The sequence below is a fragment of the Hemitrygon akajei genome, chromosome 6 (assembly GCF_048418815.1).
Source record: "Hemitrygon akajei chromosome 6, sHemAka1.3, whole genome shotgun sequence".
In the NCBI taxonomy this organism is placed as follows: Eukaryota; Metazoa; Chordata; class Chondrichthyes; order Myliobatiformes; family Dasyatidae; genus Hemitrygon; species Hemitrygon akajei.
Window position 1 is genome coordinate 168,547,020 of NC_133129.1, and position 19,266 is coordinate 168,566,285.

Consider the following 19,266-nt stretch of genomic DNA (forward strand, 5'->3'; position numbering starts at 1 on the left):
ACGGGCTAACTGCACCCGGAAAATTAAACTAAGTTAATGTCCGAAACTGGACTGAACTGGCTGAAGGTCCTTCCGTTAGCTTTGTATCGTATGAGGATTACTCCCCATTCCACTACTGGAGTATCAGCAGCTGAAATTATTTATGGACGTCCCGGAAGGACTCCATGGGATGCTATCATTCGGCCTCCCACCCAAGTTGACCTTAACGTTATGGGGGATGAATTGCCAAGGTATTTCAGGCAGTTAACATCCTCTCTAAAGTTTCTTCATTCTCAGGTGCAGGAGGCGTTTAAGCCACAGGAAATACCGGAGGTAGAGTGGCCAGATTTGAAAATTGAAGATCCGGTACTGATAAGCGATTGGGAGTGTCCCAAGCTTGGACCCCGGTGGAAGGGACCTTTTCAGATACTTCTCCAAACGCCCACAGCAGTAAAAGTACAAGGGCACAACTATGGATTTACCTGAGCGATTGTAAGTGATGGTCGCAGGACGAAAAGTGATTGTTGTCGGACTTGGTCTCTTTATGTTTGTACTAACAGATACTTTGAAAGTAATCTCTTTTATGAAATGCATATGTGATTATATGGTAATAGAACTGTATGTTACCCCTTAGCTCAATCTGTGGGGGCATTATTCGTGGCTGACCCATCTGAAAGGAATTGGGAGAAGTTAGTGGAAGAGGATAGGTCAGGCAGAGAGTGTAAAGGTGATAAGGGAAAGTTTGAACGGTACCTTAGGGTGGAGCTCTGAGAATTGGCGATCCAAGTGCTGGGGAACTGGTCCTGGCTAAAGGAACGAAGGAAAAAAAATGACGATTGGGAAAAGGGATGTTGGGTCACTAACTCTAGCTGTAGGGGCACCCAAAGCTACCCTTTCTGTTTCCGAGGATTAGGATGGGGGTGTGTAATTGTCAAAGTCCCTAAGAACATCCCCTGCATTGAAAAGCAGTGTCTGAATCATGATTGTAGAATAAAAAGAGGGAAGTTTTCAGGTACCTGGACTCGAGAAAGGTGTGTTTCCCTATCCAAAGGGAGTCAGTATGTATGTGGTCATTGTAATGGGACCCACGTTTCTAGAGGGACAATGTCACTGGCTTTCGCCCCAATATACCGCTCTGAAAATACATGGTATCAGAAAATATTTTCTGATAGTTCCACATAGTACCGGGCAAAGAGCGGATATGTGTTCCTTTTTAACAGAACCTATACTACGGCTACTAATGTTCTGCCTCCACTATTCGCAGTTGGAACTATCAGCCCTCTCACCATTCCTTGCCCGCAGGAAGCTCACATTCAATGACTGGTGGCTTGATCCATCCGTAAAGAATTTTGTGTGGATTATAAGGACTCGACCACTCTGGGATCAGCAGTAGGCTATGGCTGGCTCAGCACGTTCTCCCTCGGGGCCATAGCTGTCATCTCTGGGCTGACGGCATTGGGGAACAGCACAATAGAGGACCTGGAGGCAATCAACCAAGAAATGGCAGAACTTCGGCTTTACGCTCTGCGGACCCGGTATGCTGTGGACTAACAGTTAGCTCAGCAAGGAGGGGTGTGTGCCATAGTTGGGGATAAGTGCATCACTCACGTCAGGGATGAGTCCTATAACGTCTCTCATGCAATTCTAGAGATTCCGGAGCAGTTAGTTTTAGGCAAGGGTCTGCAGAAGGGTGGCTCAACTGGTTGCTAGGGGGATCATGGGGTTCTTATCTCCTGCATGGATTAGTCATTCTTGTTGTGATTATCATTGTGTGTTGTGTACTGTTTAAAAACTTGCCCTACGGCTTTTGCTACCAAATTAGCGGCACCGTTTTCAGCCCCAATTTAATTGTGTTATCATAAGATGATAAAAGGGGTGAATCAGATGTTAAAGGGTTAAAGGGTTGAGAAATGATTTTTGAAGTCTTGGAAATAACTGCAGACTTCTGATTGTTCTGCTCTGAATAATCTGCTTATGCATTTTTAGATTAACAACTATGTTATGTTTTGTGGGTTGAGTTCTGCTTATTTATCACATACTTCCTAATATATGGTTTTGCAAGAATTAAAATTGCGCTTTTTGTCTTGTAAGATAGTCCCATAAATTGTTAGACAAAAGTTAGATATATTTTGTTTCCAAAAATGTGGAATTATCTCATTGCACACATTGTCTCAGTTATCTGAATTTGACGGCCTTTTAAGGTAACCAAGAGGTCCTTGCCTTGAAATACCACTGTTGCTGGGCATGTGATTATGGGGGCAACTGAAAAATTGTTTCCTGCATACGTAACAAAAAATGGTATAAAAAATCTGTGTCTCTGTGCTTGGGGGATGGGGGGGGGGGGGGGCATGGACAGACCTCCGGTACAAGCCCCAGTGTGTGCCTTAGGAGAGCTCTCTCTCTCTAGTAATGAGCTACTAAGTAAAACGCTGTTTCTTTATCCTCCGTAGTACTGTGTGTTCTTGCATCGGGTAACGGGTAATAATTTGAAGTAAGGTTTAACAACATGGCAGAGGATGCCTGCACGCTATAAGCAGCCATCAAATTCATTTTGCTGTTCTCCATATGCTTGTTTATATGTAAAGGCTAGACATAACTTGGGGAGAATGTGTACAAGGAGATCATTTCAAAGCAATTTCAAAGCTCAAAGTAAATTTTATTATCCAAGTACATGTCATCGTTCTGTATGCTACCTTGAGATTTTTCAAGCAGTCACAGTACAACGAAATGTACAATAAGGTCAATGAAAAGCTACACATAATGACTGACAAATAACCAATGTGCAATAAATAATACTAAGAACATAAGCAGCAGAGTCCTTGAAAGGCAGTTCATAGTCTGTGGAATCAGTGAGGTTATTCACGCTGGTTTAGGAGCCTGACTGTTGAAGGAGAATAGCTGTTCCTGAATGTGGCAGTGTGGGGCCCAAGGCCCTGCCTCCCTGGTGGCAAAAGCGAGAAGAGAGCATGGCCTGGATAGTTGGGGTCCTTGATAATGTAGATGTGCTCAATTGTAATGAGGGCTTTTCCTTTGATGGACTGGGCTACATCCACCACTTTTTATAAGCATTTCCATTCTTTGGCCTCAGTGTTGCCATACCACTGTTACGCAACCAAAGGTACTTTCCACTCTGCATCTACAGAACTTCAAACATTTAGATGATGTGCTAAATCTACACAAACTTCTTTTTATATTTTTTTAAAAAAGAGGTACTGCTGTGCCTTCATTGTGATCAAACTTTTGTGCTGGTCTCTGAACAGATCCTCCGAGATGAACAGGAATTTAAAGCTACTGGCCCTCTCCACCCAATTCTCTAATGAGGACTGGCTCATGGACCTCTGATTTCTTCCTCCCGCAGTCAATTATCAACTCTGATTTTGCTGTTGAGTGAGAGGTTGTTGTCATGGCACCATTCAACCAGGTTTTCAACATGCCACCTGTATGCTGACAATGGTTGTGCCATCTGCAAATTGAAATAAGGCATTAGAGCTGTACTTAGCCTCACAGCCACAGGTATAAAAGCAAGTAAAGCAGGGAGCTAAGCACACAGCCTTGTGGTGCACCTACGCTGATGATGATTGTGGAAGAGATGTCATTGCCAATCCATACTGACTGGGGTCTGCTATGTGAGGAAATGGAGGTTCCAGTTGCACAAGGAAGTAACAAGGCCTAGGGCTTGAAGCTTAATGATTAGTTGAGGGGATGATTGTGTTGAATGCAAAGCTATAGTTAATGAACAGCATCCTGATGTATGCATCTTCACTGTCCAGTTGTTCCAGAGCTGAGTGAACAATCAATAAAATGGCATCTGCTGTCAATCTGTTGTGCCAGGAGGCAAATTGGTGGATATCCTAGTCACTCCTCAAGCAGGAGTTGATATGCTTCACGACCAACCTCTTAAAGCATTTCATTACAGTGGGTGTAAGTACTTGGAAAATGGTATGATGGAAGCCTACTTGAAGCAAGTGGGTGCATCAGAATGCTGAAGTTAGAGGTTAAAGATAACTGAATTCTCCTGCCAGTTGATTAGCAAAGGTTTTCAAGTATGCCTGGTACACTATCTGAGCCAGGGGCTTTCCGTGGATTCACCCTCCCGAAAGATGCTCGCATCTCAGCCTCAGAGACTAAAATCACAGTCTACGTGAGCTCTGGGGGTTGTGAAGGAGTCTCCACGTTCTGTCAGTCAAGGAGAATATAAAAGGCATTGAGCTCATCTGGGAGCAAAGCCTTGTCATATACGATACGATACTTGGTTTTCCTTTGTAGGAGTTAACAGCAATCAAACCCAGCCACAGCCCTTCTGTGATTCAAGCTTGGTCCTGAATTGCAACTTTGTACTCAGGATGGATTTCTGTAGATCATAGCTGGACATCTTGTACTTTTCTAGGACGTCAGTTCTGAATGTAACTCATCTAGTCCTCAGCAGATTGTGGATCTTGTGGTTCATCTAGGACTTCTGGTTGTGGAAGACTGAATGATTTTTACTGTGACATCAGTTGCTGAGGAGCAACCAGATAGAAGTATATAAAATTATGAGAAGCATAGATAGGGTAAATAATCAGAGTCTTTCTCCCAGGGTGGAAATGACTCAGTGGTTAAGAAGGCGTATGGTGTATTGGCCTTCATCAATCGTGGAATTGAATTTAGGAGCCAACAGGTAATGCTGCAGCTATATAGGACCCTGGTCAGACCTCACTAGGAGTACTGTGCTCAGTTCTGGTCACCTCACTACAGAAAGGATGTGCAAGCCATAGAAAGGGTACAGAGGAGATTTACAAGGATGTTGCCTGGATTGGGAAGCATGTCTTATGAGGATAGGTTTAGAGAACTCGGCCTTTACTCCTTGGAGCGACGGAGGATGAAAGGTGACCTGATAGAGGTGTATAAGATGACAAGAGGCATTGATCGTGTGGATAGTCAGAGATTTTTTCCCAAGGCTGAAATGGCTGCCACAAGAGGACATGAGTTTAAGGTGCTGGGGAGTAGGTACAGAGGAGATGTCAGGGGTAGGTGAGAGTGGAGAGTGCGTGGAATGGACTGCCGGCAAAGGTGGTGGAGGCGGATATGATAGCATCTTCTAAGAGACTTTTGGATAGGTACATGGAGCATAGAAAAATAGAGGGCTATAGGTAAGCCTAGCAATTTCTAGGGTAGGGACATGTTCGGCACAATCCTGTGGGCCAAAGGGTCTGTATTGTGCTGTAGGTTTTCTATGTTTCTAATACTAGAGAGCATATGTTTAAGGTTGGGGGGGGGGTAGTTTAAAAGAGATTTCTGAAGTAAGCTGTTGTTTTAAACACACAGTGCTATGGGCATGAGACATGCTGCGAGGGGAGGTGGTTGAGGCAGATATGAAAACACTACTTAAGAGCTTTTAGACAGACATGAGCAGGCAGGGAACAAAAGGGATTCTATCCTAAAGTAAGAAAAGTCTCCTTCCAAGAAGCAAGAAAGCAGCATTTTAAAGCAGAAGGAACTGGAATACACTTCTCCATATCCACCACTCCCCAAACAACAAGCTCCCTAATTTAGTCGCCAGTACATTGACATTAACGTTTGAAATTAAAAGAAAAACGCTTCTTGATTTTACACAGATCCTTGCAACAAAATGAACAAAAAGCAACTGCTTAGCTTCTTCGGACAGTTAATTTCTCCCATCATATTGAATGGGAGATTGTTGCGCTAATGACCAGTTTAGCCTGGGCAGATTTCACAGTCCAAATAGACTACACATAGCAGAAGGCATTCACAACTATCAGTGTAAACACAGAAGAGTAACATAGCAGCAAAGCCAGACAACAGAATGGATGTGGCACCATCAATATCGGCACTTGACAAAGCTGGAAGTTGGGACGTAGCATGGAAATACGGGTAGCACCAGATTTGGATGACAGGATTGATGGCTTTGTGGCCAAGTTCCTAATGCTATGAAGATAGGTGGAGAGGTAAGGTAGTGCTGAGAAAGGAGGGAGTCTGCAGAAGGATTCAGATTAGGAGAATGGGCAAAGAATTGGCAGATGGAATGCAGTGTAGGGAAATGTACGGTCAGGCGCTTTGGTAGAATGAATAAAGGCATAGTCTATTTTCTAAATGGGAAAAATCCAGAATTCAATGGCACAAAGGAACTTAAGGAGTACTGGTACAAGATTCCCAATAAGGGGTCCAAGGACCCCTCAGTTAATGGTAGGGATCTATGGCATAAAAAAAGTTGGGAAACCCTGCCCTAAATGTTAACTTACAGGCTGACTCAGTGGCGAAGGTGGCAAATTAAATGTTAGCATTTATTTCAAGAGGACTAGAATATAAAACCAAGGAGGAAATGCCGAGGCTTCATAAGGCATTGGTCAGAATAAACTTGGGGAGTATTGTGCAAACATGAGGAAATCTGCAGATGCTGCAAATTCAAGCAACACCACAAAATGCTGGTGGAACGCAGCAGGCCAGGCAGCATCTATAGGGAGAAGCGCTGTCAACGTTTCCGCTGGCATTGATGAGGGTCCAGAGCAGGTTCATGAGGATATTTCTGGGAATTAAAGGACTAACTTATGAGGTGTTTGATGGCTCCAGCCTGCACTTAGTGGAGTTTAGAAGAATGGGGGGGTGGGGGGGAGAGAGGAAATCTTATTAAAACCTATTGAATATTATAAGGGCTGCATGGATAAAAATCACCAATCAATGGGCAGTCTTCCTGTTATGAGGCAGCCTATGGAATCACTTATGGAAATGTCTCCTGGCTGAGAAGCACCAATGGAAATGCCTCCAGGAATGAGAGGTCCTCCACCACCCAGTCTGCGTCTACCAAGGCAGGGATAATGATACCAAGAAGATACCCAGGTTGACAAATTACACCCATCCATATGGGAGAACCTGTTCCTGAAGAGTGTTCTGACAAACTACTTTTTTTTTTCCAGAACCTGCTGCATTGACAGGTGGTGGCTGCAATGCAATCGCTGAAATTTCTGGGACTTTTATCAGTAGAGAATGGCAAAAATATTGACCGGTTGGAATTTGCATAATTGTTTAACATCATCCCTGCAGAGCAATTGAAACCTCATAAGAGGCTCAGGCCTAGATTTTCAAGTTCTGAAGAAAAATAACTCGTTGAAAATAATAAAAAATAACTGGATCCGACAACTAAACCTTCAAGAAACAAACACTGAGCAATCAGGTGGAGCTGGATAAGGAAGATACGTTGATAACATAAATGGAAGATTCTTAAAAACTGAATTTGGTATGCTGTCAATAATATTGTGAAGAAAATATCGTAGTCTCTGAAGAAGTCAGTGCAGGTCGAAACACTGGTCCAGCGATCGCTGCAGTCTGACATGCTTTGAATATGCCATATTAGCTAATTCTAGGATCTAAAATTAAGCAAGATCTGTACCATGTCTAATTAGCTATCAGTGGAATTTCTGCAATCTCAACTAACGAGATTTCCAACTTATGGTAACTTTGAGTTGCACTGAGTCTTTGGATCCCTCATGATCTGGAAGTGTCTATACTGAAAAAAAGACCAGTTGTGCTGCTCAGAGGAAGATGATCCTGGTCAATTTCTGCGGTCTCGTACCAAAGATGCCCGACTAGTTTGTTGCAACATGCACTTGGCTGCAAAATGTAAAGTTTTGCTTTAATTTAAAACTTTGTTGGAACATCTTTGTCACACTTATTCTTATGTCATATTTCAATAAAATATAGCTCGAGGCAAGAATGGAACGTATTTTTCTAAGAAGAATTGCTATTTGTAGCCATTGGACAGAAAACAAATTTTCATGATCTGAATCATATATTGATAGACATTAATGCAGGAGGTGGCTCTTCTCTTGAAGCTTTTATGATTATTTATCAATATATACCTCAAATTACCTAATACATAGCTCAAGCATTCTGTACAAATTTCAGAGAGTATTTACTACCTGGAAATTTTACTGAGGCATTGGCCATGCTTTATTGTGTCAATGTGTAACCATTAAAATCAATTCATATAACCATATTAACAATTACAGCATGGAAACAGGCCATCGCGGCCCTTCTAGTCCACGCCAAACGTTTACTCTCACCTAGTCCCACCTACCTGCACTCAGTCCATAATCCTCCATTCCTTTCATGTCCATATACCTATACAATTTTTTTTTTTTAATGACAAACTTGAACCTGCCTCTACCACTTCTACTGGAAACTCGTCCCACAGAGCTACCACTCTCTGAGTAAAGAAGCTCCCCCTTGTGTTACCCCTAAACTTTTGCCCCTTAACTCTCAACTCATGTCCTCGTTTGAATCTCCCCTACTCTCAATGGAAAAAGCCTATCCAAGTCAACTCTATCTATCCCCCTCATAATTTTAAATACCTCTATCAAGTCCCCCCTCAACCTTCTACACTCCAAAGAATAAAGACCCAACTTGTTCAACCTTTCTCTGTAACTTAGGTGCTGAAACTCAGGTAACATTCTAGTAAATCTCCTCTGTATAAAGCTTTGCATAATGATTGACTAGAAAATATCTGAATTAATCTAACAACTTGTTGCTGACTGCTGGCATTATACATTGCAACCAGATTCTGACAAAGCTTTTCCATGGCCCTTTGCATTGATTGTAGGAGGGTCCAAAAAAAAATGGATTACAAAGGACGGGGATGCACTCATCAATCATTAGTGATCAGTTTTAAATGAGGCTACATTGAAAACAATGACTAATCAATTAGGTAGAGTCACTCTGGCTTCTCACCATAAAACAAAAGTTACTGAAAGTCCAGTCCAGATTACAGGAAAGCAGCACAATCATATTTAAAATGTAGTGGATAACTACCGTGAGATTTAACAGTACAATCATATTTAAAATCTAGTGGGTAACTACCATGAAATTTAATCATGATTAAATGCATGACAAACTGTTTAACTTGCTACATGCCTAAAGGCAAACTTTAATTAAAAGCAAGCAGCACCTAATGCATCCTCATAATCTGCTGGCACCACTACTTTCTGGACAATTAATGACTTAGAGTCTTTTTTTCTTGTGTCAGCAAATACAGTAAATGAGATACATACCTCAAGGTGGCCCAAAAAAACACTACTTGACCATATCAATGATTCACCCATGCTTTTTAAAATCATACCATAAAAATAGATTTAATTAAATGAAAACATATGAAATTACAAGATACGTTATACTATCAGCAAATTTCAGCCAACTGGACAAGCTGCAAGATCTGTTAATACAAATTTGGTTAATATTAATCATACTAATAACCTTGCGCCATAACTTGCTATCAGGATAGAAACTGCAACCGCAAGGTATGACATGAAAGCTTTTCAGAAAACATTTGAAAGCTGGATAATATATCTGCATATTGGTTTATAAAGGCAGGAAGGGAGAGCAAACAGACAGAAAACTGCAGTTACAAAAAGTAAATACTAACAAGGCAATGAAAACTTTGAGCCTCTCCAAAGCTTTGAACACAGAAATCAGCTGGAAAATGTCCACTTCTTGAACTCTCAGAGGTCACGTGCAAGCAAAGAGACAGTAAGAAGCTTATCAACTTCAGTCAAGACAAGCCATGCAATTTAATAACCGCAGGGGGATTTTAAAAAAAGGGGGTTGGGGGTTTAAAACGGCAGAGGTAGAAGATATACCAGTCCAGAGAATACGCCAAGTAAAGACCATACCACAGAAAACTTAAAAGCAGGAATCATCTATAGCTCTGGGTTTTGTTAAGTACAGACATTGTACTTCTGTTATACTCTAAGCTCTCTGACTTCATTAAGGAATTGAAGTCTATATTATGCAGTTCAATACTAGTCAAGAATCCAAGCAAAACAAGTTGAATATATCATTGAAGTTATTACATTTTAAAGGAGAAAAACTCTCCCACCAATTTTTCCTCAAGGCTTACATCATTACATTAACAATATCCTTTGTTACCTTCAATCCATTCACTTCTATGCTTTGCACAGATGACATCTTCCTCATTCCAGTTAATAGACTTGTCACACTCAGGTCATTCTCAGGTAGAAAATATTGGTAGAGATCGTAGGTCAACCTCCACCTCGTATGAGAATCTGTCCTAACATCACAGGCAGGGGGCAGCAACCCTCTTTAAAAAAAATAAACACAAGCAGTAACGTAAATTAATTGAACACTTTAGCTGATTCTCTCTCAAAACTATGCTTTCACGCACAGGGGGAAAGAACAGTTTTGAATGCTTTAAGTTTTAAGCTTTGAAAAAGGTCAATATACAGAACCAACATATTTTCCATCAATCTCTCCTTGGAAGTTGTAAACTAAAGCACTGGGCCTTTATCGCAGTTATTATCATTATCTTTAACATGCCTTGGATGTACAGGGCAACAAAACAGTACGTACGTTAAAACAGGAACTCCAGCATCCTCGAGGACTGGAGCTGAGGGTCAAGAAGATTCGGGGTTGAAGTTTATTAATCACGTGTACATCAAGGCATACAGCGACACTCATTGTTTGCATAAGCTACCAACACACCAAAGGATGTGCTGGGGGGGGGCAGCCTGCAAGTGTCACCATACATTTCAGTGCCTACTAAGCTTGCCCACAATGCTTAGAACACAGAAAACAATAAACAACAACAACAAAAAAGACTCATCACAGAACAGTACAGCATCCTACAGGCCATTCGGCCCACAACATTATTCCAACCTATATAAACTTGCTCCACAATCAACTCTTCACTCTTTACTAGTCTATAACCATGCAGTTTTTTTACATCCCTGTGCCAATCTAAGTCTCCTAAAATCTCTGTTGTACCACTACCCCCAGCAGTGCATTCCAGGCACACAGCACTCTCTCCCTGTAGAAAACCTACTTCTGACATCTCCCCTAATCTTTCCTCCATTCACCTTAAACTGACGTTCTGTGTATTGGCCATTGCCACATTAGAAAAGAGATGCTGACTCTCCACTCAATACCCCTCTGTGCCTCCAACAAGTGTCTTCTCATTCTCAGTCACTCAACTTATCCTTATAATTCAGGCAGCATCCTAGTAAATCACCTCTGCATCCTTGTTAAAGCTTCTACATTCTTCCTATAATGAGGTGACCAGAACCAAACACAATACTCCAAACATAGTCTAACCAGAATTTTATTTCGGTGAACTCAATCACCCCAACTAATCAAAACAAGCACGTCATTATGTCTTCTTAACCACCAAATCGATTGCATGTTAACCTCAAGGGACTCATGGACGCAGATCCCTCTGATCCTACGTACCGATAAAATTCCTGCTATTAACCTTGTTCTCTGTCTTCAAGTTCGATCTTCCAAAGTGTATACTTCAGACTTTTCCATACTGAATTTCATCTGTCACTTCACCATCCAATTCTGCATCCAGTTCATGTGTGGTTGTAACCTACGGCAACCTTCTAACCAATCCACAAAACCACCAACTTTCATATTCTCTGCAGGCCTACTAACCCACCACTCCACTTCCTCACCCAAGAAAGAGTAAGGTTCCCAGAGAAGAACCTTGTGGAACACCTTCAGACCCAAACCTCCACACATAATATGCTCCATCTACCACCCCTTCTGCTTTCTGTGTAAACCAACTCTGAATCCACACAGCACACACAAAATGCTGGAGGAACTCAGCAGGCCGGGCAGCATCTATGGAAAAGGGTATAATCGATGATTCGGGCCGAGACCCTTCAGCAAGCCTGATGAAAAAAGATGAGGTGTAGAATTCAAAGGTGGGGGGAGGAGGCAGAAACAAAGGTGACAGGTGAAACTCTGAGAGGAGGGGTGAAGTAAAGAGCTGAGAAGCTGATTGGTGAAAGAGATACAGGGCTAGAGAAGGGGGAAATCAAAGAAAAGGGGGCAGAAGCATCAGAGGGAGGCAATAGGCAGGCAAGGAGACAAGGTGAGAGAGGGAAAAGGGGATGAGGAATGGTGGGGGGGGGGGGCATTACTGGAATTTCGAGAAATTGATGTTCATGCCAAAGCTACCCAGATGAAATACAAGGTGTTGTGCCTCTAACCTACCTATTCTAATGCTTTCCAAAGGCTCCAATGCTATCTCCCTCTTCGGGGATGGTGGGGGGGAGGTGGTGAGGAGGAATGTATGAAGTTAAAGGGAAAAATAAAATCAGCCATGACTGATGGCAGAGCAGACTCAGAGGGCCAAATGGCCCAATTTTGTTTCCATGTCTTATAGTGTTTCTTAACTCTCAAAGTTTCCTCTCAAGTCTCACAAATAATCCTGACATAGTTGCTGGTAATTGTTCTACCACTGATGCTCAATCAAACCCTGGGACCTTCTGCTGTTAACTTTGCGAGGGGTATAACGAGTGAATTGGCAGCAGACCAAGACAGCTCTTGATCTTCTCCTCTAAAGCAGCCAAGACGGGCAATGAAGCTGCTCTTATCAGTGACACCCACAACCACTGGAATGTATCAAATGAAAGGTGAAGTTACCAGTGCGACAAATACAGCTTGCAGGCTGTACAATACAGTGCTTGGAGCTCAAAGCCTACAGCACTGAAAACTGAGACTTTGCAAGTCAATAAACATATTTTAAGAAGCACAATACCACAATTTTGAACAGGAACAAACTTTAATTTTAAAATGCAAGATGATAGAATTTCAGTACAATTTGAAATCCTTTGAAGATAACATACTTGTTGAATGTCATGAAACTAAGATAACAATCAAAAGAATACCCATGTTAACTCTGACTTACCTGCTTACACCCAGGTTAGCTGGCGCAAATGATACAGTGGTTTCATACACATTGAACATCAAGTGCAAGTTCGGGTCATTTTCCAAGGCAAACTCGAGGTTGCAGGCACCAGGTATGGGATCTGAGTATTGGATGGAAAGGTGATCGATTGGTTCAAATGTTCAACTGATGATCTCTTTATAAAACATATGATTATAGTAGGACGCCAATTCCTAAAAGCTCATTGTGAAAGTGAAAGTGAAGAAAAAATAGACAATGAGGTGGAACACACACAAAATGCTGGAGGAACTCAGCAGGCCAGGCAGCACCTATCGAAAAGAGTAAGCAGTCGACAGTGAGGCAAGTAGTATGCAAGCACCTGTGGCACATCCCAAGCAGTTCTCTTTTTGATCAGCTTCAGTCAAGAGAAAGCTGAGGTGTTAATTGGTGTTGGGTTTATTATTGTCACATATACCAAGATAGAGTGAAAAGATTTTATCTTTATGTCATCCAGTCAAATTACTCCATACAGTGAGCTGACACGAAAGGAAAAACAAAGAATCCAGAATACAGTGTTAAGGCTGATTTATACTCCTACGTCAAATGAATGCCGTAGGTACGGCATAGCCGGGTAACCTACGCTGTACCCTACGCCCTACCCTATGTCATAGCCTGACGCACACTTCTCCAAAAATGTAACTGCGCGTCGTGGTGACGCAGACCGCAACAACTGTGATTGGTCCGCTTGGTAGCATCGCATTTCCTCCTGTCTATAGGCATCCTGTGCGTACACTGATGCAAAATAAATGGTTGGAGACGAAGAACCAAATCGTCAAATCTACCTGCTGACATCCAAAAATCTTTGAAATGCATTTCCTCCTCCATGTCTCTCAGTGGCCGGACGAGCACAGAAAATTCACCCTCCTTCTGCCTCAATCCGTTCAATGGTCGTACACACCATCTCCTCCGACATCTTCTCTCTTTTTTGCGTTGCAGTAATTTCAATAGAAGTAACCCTTGTTCAATATTTATTAATTCCAACTCCAACATGATGCGCTCAGTCACCCTTGTTTGAAGTACACGAAGAAATTCTACACAGTGGCATAGAAACCCCACCGCCAACTGTTTTGGTGGTGAATTGCAGAGTGACGCAGACACACCAACGCACAGGTATAAATGCTCACAACAGCGCAGGCCACTTACGAAGGCTATGGCTTAGGCTACTACACAGAAGTATAAATCAGCCTTTAGGCTGCAGGGGAAGGAGAGTGCAGGTAAAGTGTAAATGCCATGATGTGGTAGATAGAATTTTTTATTCTACAGGAGGTCCCTTCAAGAGTCCTGCAAGGATATAAAATTCTTTGAGCCTGGATTTTGTAATTTCTGCCTGAAGGGAGAGACTGACTGATTGGGAGGGGAGCTAGGTTATATTGGCTGCTTTCCCGAGGCAACAGGAGCATAGCTAGAGACAGTGGAAGGCAGAACTGTTTTTGTAACAGACCGGGCTGCATTTACAGTGGCCAGTCTGATGCCTTGAAACTTAATTTTGTCTCACTGTAATTTTGGTTCTGCCACTTTCAAAAACCAGTATCTTTAAGCAAACCTGTGTCCCATTTCCTTGCACAGTACAATATTGGCAAAGGTTTCACTTGGCAACACCATTTGAGACTACAAATGTTAAATCACCAGATTTCAATGATAGCTGGTTTGAGTAAGTTGGTTCACTAAGTTTATGCCAAAATGAATTTTTATTTATTTCTCCCAACTTGAAATGAAGTAAATTTCCACGGCATTAAGGAAATCACCGGTCAGTGAATGCATAAGCTAGGAGGTGGTTTTAAGATTTTAAGATGTGGAATGAGAAGTCGTGAGGAAAAAAGGTTAAGAGTGTGAGTGAGAAAACTGAGCATTCCACAAATAACTACAGGTAAATGAGATGTAACCAGTTGGTGGCGTAGTGGCATCAGCGCCGGACTTCAGAGCGAGGGCTCCAGAGTTCGAATCCAGCTGGCTCCCTTGCATGCTTTCCATCTGTGCTGGGTTGAATGTTGAGCTAGCAATTCTGTCTCATAAAAATAAGAAAGCCTGCTTAAAAAAACGCCGTCATGATGGTGTCCCGATAATGAAGAAGAATTTCTTCTTCACATGAAATGTAATATTGAAAAATATTGAAAAGGATGGAGTGTGGAAGAACAAGATGAAAGGATTGAAAGAGAAAAACAAGAATTGCCAAGACTTGCACTGGCTGCAAAGCTAATTATAAGCACATTCAATGCTTCGATTTTTCTTTTTGTCTACACTGAATAAGCATTTTGCTGCTCTTTATGCCTGATTTATTGGCTCCATTCCTATGGACCAATATGAAAAGGAGCAGCCTCTACACCAACAACCAATGCACTGCCTTCATTTAGTAAACCAATCCAAAACAGAAGACAAAATTGTGACCAGGACATAGAGGGTTAAAAGACTATTCAAACGGCCAATTCAATAAGTGCATCTTCAAAGAAGTGTCACAGGGAAGTGTTGTAGAACATTTCAGTGAGGTTTTGCATGCAAGAGCTAAATGCAAACTACCAAACATGGGAAAATTAAAAAACAGGAGTTGCAAAAGAATTATATTTTAAGGGAGGAGATTAGACTTTAATGAGTTTGTCAAAGGTGTTCAGGTAAGTTTCCTTAATCAGTACATTGAAGTCCCAACTACAGAGAATGCGATACTATATCTCCTATTAGGAAATGAGACAGGGCAGGCAGCAGAAATTTGTTTAGGGGAAAACTTTGCATCTAGTGATCATAATGCCATTAGTTTGGAGGTAATTATGGAAAAAGCATGAGTCTGGTCCTCTGAATGAGATTCTAAATTGGAGAAAGGCCAATTTTGATGGTATCAGAAAGGATCTGGCAAGTGTGGATTGGGATTGCTTGTTTTCTGGCAGAGGTGCACTTGGTACGTGGGAGGCTTTCAAAAGTAAAATTTTGTGAGTACACAGTTTGTATGTTCCTGTCAGAATAAAAGGCATGAATAACAGTTCATGGAATCATAGTTTTCAAAAGGTATTGGCTAATAAAAAGGAGGTGCACAGCAGGTACAAGCTGGCAGGAACAAATGAGGTACACAAGGAGTGTAAGAAATACAAGAGAGCACTTAAGGAAATTAAGAGGGTTAAGACATGAAGTTGCTCTAGAGGACAAGATTAAGGAGAATCCCAAGGGGTTTTTTTTACAGATATATTAAGAGCAAAATGCTGGCAAGGAACAAAATTAGTCCTCTGGAAGATCAGGGTGGTAATCTGTGTTTGGAGCTGAAAGAGAAGATCTTAAATTAATATTTTGTGTCTGTATTTATCCAGGAGACAGACAAAGAATTTAAATGAGGCAATGCAGCAGTGAGGTCATGAACCCTCTACAGTAGTGGTCACCAACCCGTCGATCGTGATCGACTAGTCTATCTTTGAGACTTTCCCAGTAGATCCGGGAAAAAAATAAAAAATAAATACACAAATACTGTTGAGAGATTGTTTCCGGGTTGCGGGGGTTTAGTTCCGTTCTTTCTGTCCAGTGCGCATGCGTATAGCTCCCCCGCACTACACAGCATAATTCAGTGGTCCCCAACCACCGGGCTGGGAGGAAACAATATGAGTCAGCTGCACCTTTCCTCATTCCCTGTCAGCCCACTGTTGAACTTGAACCCACGCAAGGTCATCAGTCGCCTAAATGCAGTGACACCTTCGCACCAGGGATCACTGGTTGGCCTCGCACGGCCAGTGGGAAGTGCCATCACTACTGGCCTGGAGCGCTGCCTCTAAACCTGTTTAACACACCGAATGTTCGTGGAGAAGCCGGTGCTAAAATATTCGCAGACGACCTAATTCGGGCTCAGCATTTCGTAAGTATCAGAGCAGCTACCTCGCTGCGATCTACTGAAACAAACTTTTGTTGGCCGATAGATCCTACAAGGGGGGGTGGCCGTGCGCCCTGTTGCACTCCTCGCTCGGTCGCTCGCTCACTCTGGACTGCAACCGCCGCAGCCCCAGCACGGGGACCACCGGCCCTGACCTTGTCCTCTCACCTGACCCAAGATCAACCCTGCCCTCAAAACTGCTTCGGTACCTTGAATCCAAGCGCCCCGCACTCAAAGACAAACTCGTTGAGTTTTGTGAGCAGAAAAAACTTGAGTAGCGCGGGACGGAAGCTAAGTGCCGAGAGCCGCAAAAACTAAGTTGCCGAATAGACTGGACATAAGGAACCTGCTTCGAGTAACGCTGTATTGCCGTCGTGTTTAACACCCCCACCCCCATCGGCCGATCCACAAGAATATTCTCAATATTAAACCGGTCCGCAGTGCATAAAAGGGTGGGTACCCCTGGTGTTCATACAGTACTTCTACTTCCGGGTTGCGGGGTTTTACTTCCGGTCTTTTCTGCCCTAGTGTGCATGCTTGTAACTAATTGATCTGGGGTCGATCTTGCCTTGAACTAAGGCCGAGGTAGGGGATCTTGGGCTTAAAAAGGTTGGTGACCACTACTCTACAGATTATAGAGGAGATAATGTTTGCAGTCTTATGGCAAATTATGGTGGGTAAATCACCAGTGCCTGACAAGGTGTTCGCATAGACCCTGTGGGAGGCTGGTGCACAAACTGCAGGGGCCACAGAGATATTTAAAACATTCTTAGCCACAGGTGAGGTGCTGGAAGATTGGAGGATAGCTAATGCTGTTCTGTTGTTTAAGAAAGGCTCTAAGAACAAGTCAGGAGATTACAGCCCCGTAAACCCGACTTCAATAGCGGGGAAATTACTGGGAGGTACTCCAAGAGATCAGCGGAAGTTTTGACAGGATATTGGAAGCTTTGAGAGGAGGGGACTTGTGGTGAACTACATATACCTGTCTTTTGAGGGCATCCAGTGCCCCTTGGTAGGTCGGCAGGTCTCTGATAAGTGAGTAAACTTTCGGGGTGACCCTCGAGAGGAGAATTCTGTGCATAACAGCGGGCTCAGTCGCACTAACCTCCTCCAAGTATGACTGGAAGCATGCAAGCCAGAGTTCAAAGGCAAGAGCTGCTTCAGGGGCTTGGGGGTCCAAGTCCAATTTTTCCGGACGTAAAATACTTTCCATGGTTTAAAACTTCCAGTCATACTTGGAGGAGGTTAGTGCGACTGAGCCCGCTGTTATGCACAGAATTCTCCTCTCAAGGGTCACCCCAAAAGTTTACTCACTTATCAGAGACCTGCCACATATACCTTGTCTGGACACGCCCCCCTGCTGACTGCTCCTGTGGCTCCTCCCACAGACCCCGGTATAAAGGCGATTGAGGCCTGAGCCCAGCCTTTAGTCTCCAGGATGTAGCATGGTGGTCAATTGCTGCTTGTTCTTTCTTCCAGTCAATAAAAGCTGATATCTCGCCTCCCGTCTCAGAGAGTTATTGATGGTGCATCAGGACTTCAGTCAGGTTTACTGCCCAAGTACAAAAGGCAGCAGTGGGTCGGTACAGCAAAAAAGAGCTTTGACCAGCAACCAGTCGGCTTTGCCAATGACTAGCAAGACGCAATTAATGGAAGGGGCAAGTGCAGCAGTCATCGTCTGAGTGGACAGAGTCAGAGTGGTGACCTTGAGGATTTAGCTCTTCGAGGCTTCAGTCAAAGGCAGCAAAGAAAAGCTCTAGGTTAAGTTTTTTTTTTCCCTTCCCTTCTTTATATCTGCTCAGACAGGAGTGTGGAGATGCCAGGCAGGATAGTTGAACGCTCCTCTTGCGGGATGTGGGAAGACAAGGAAACCTCCAGTGTCCCGGACGACTACAAAGGAGAGAAGTGCATCCAGCTGCAACTTCTAACAATCCATGTTAAAGAGTTGGATCATTCGGGTGGTGGGGGGGGATGAAAAGGGGTGATAGATAGAACATAGAGAGAGGTAGTTACACCCAAGGCGCAGGACACAGGAGACTGGGTGAGAGTTAGGAAGGCGAAAGGGATTAAGGAGCCAGTGCAGATTACCCCTGTGGTCATCTCCCTCAACAACAGATACATCACTTTGGATACTGTAGGGGGAAGAAGATCTAACAGAGGAAAGTCACAGTGGTCTGGTCTCTGGCAGTGAGTCTGCCTGTGTGACCTGGAAGGGATGGGGGAAGAAAAGGCACATTGTGGTGATAGGGGATTCATTAGGGGAACAGATAGGAGATCCTGTGGGGCAGAACAAGATTCCCAGATGGTATGTTGCCTCCTGGGTGCCGGGGTCTGGGATATCTTGGACCAAGTCCTTAGCAACCTTAAGTGGGAGAGTGAACAACCAGAAGTCGTAGTCCATGAGGGTACCAATGACATGGGAAGGACAAGTGACAAGGTTCTGCATAGGGAGTTCAGGGAGTTAGGTGTGTAAAGAGAAGGACCTCCAAGGAGAGGCTGTTGATACGGCATCTCTGAACCATGGCTGAAAGATGAATATAGATGAGAGCTTAATGTCAAAGGATATACATTGTATTGAAAGAAAAGGCCGGAAGGTGGGGGGGGAGGGGTGGAGTTGCTCTATTGGTAAAAAAAACTAAATGAAATCAAATCATTAGAAAGAGGTGACCTAAGGTCAGAAGGCATTGAATCATTGTGGATAGAGCGAAGG

General features: G+C 43.1%; 1 protein-coding gene across 1 annotated transcript in view; it reads right to left on the reverse strand.

Annotated features, from left to right (window-relative positions):
• LOC140729681 (transmembrane 7 superfamily member 3-like) overlaps window positions 1–19,266 on the reverse strand; it is a 58,323-nt gene that overhangs the window by 18,630 nt on the left and 20,427 nt on the right. Inside the window, exons 4-5 of the mRNA XM_073049733.1 lie at window positions 12,677–12,797; window positions 9,895–10,066 (exon numbers count right to left, since the gene is read on the reverse strand). Of these exons, the coding sequence (XP_072905834.1) occupies window positions 9,895–10,066; window positions 12,677–12,797 (293 nt within the window). The remainder of the gene's footprint in view (window positions 1–9,894; window positions 10,067–12,676; window positions 12,798–19,266) is intronic.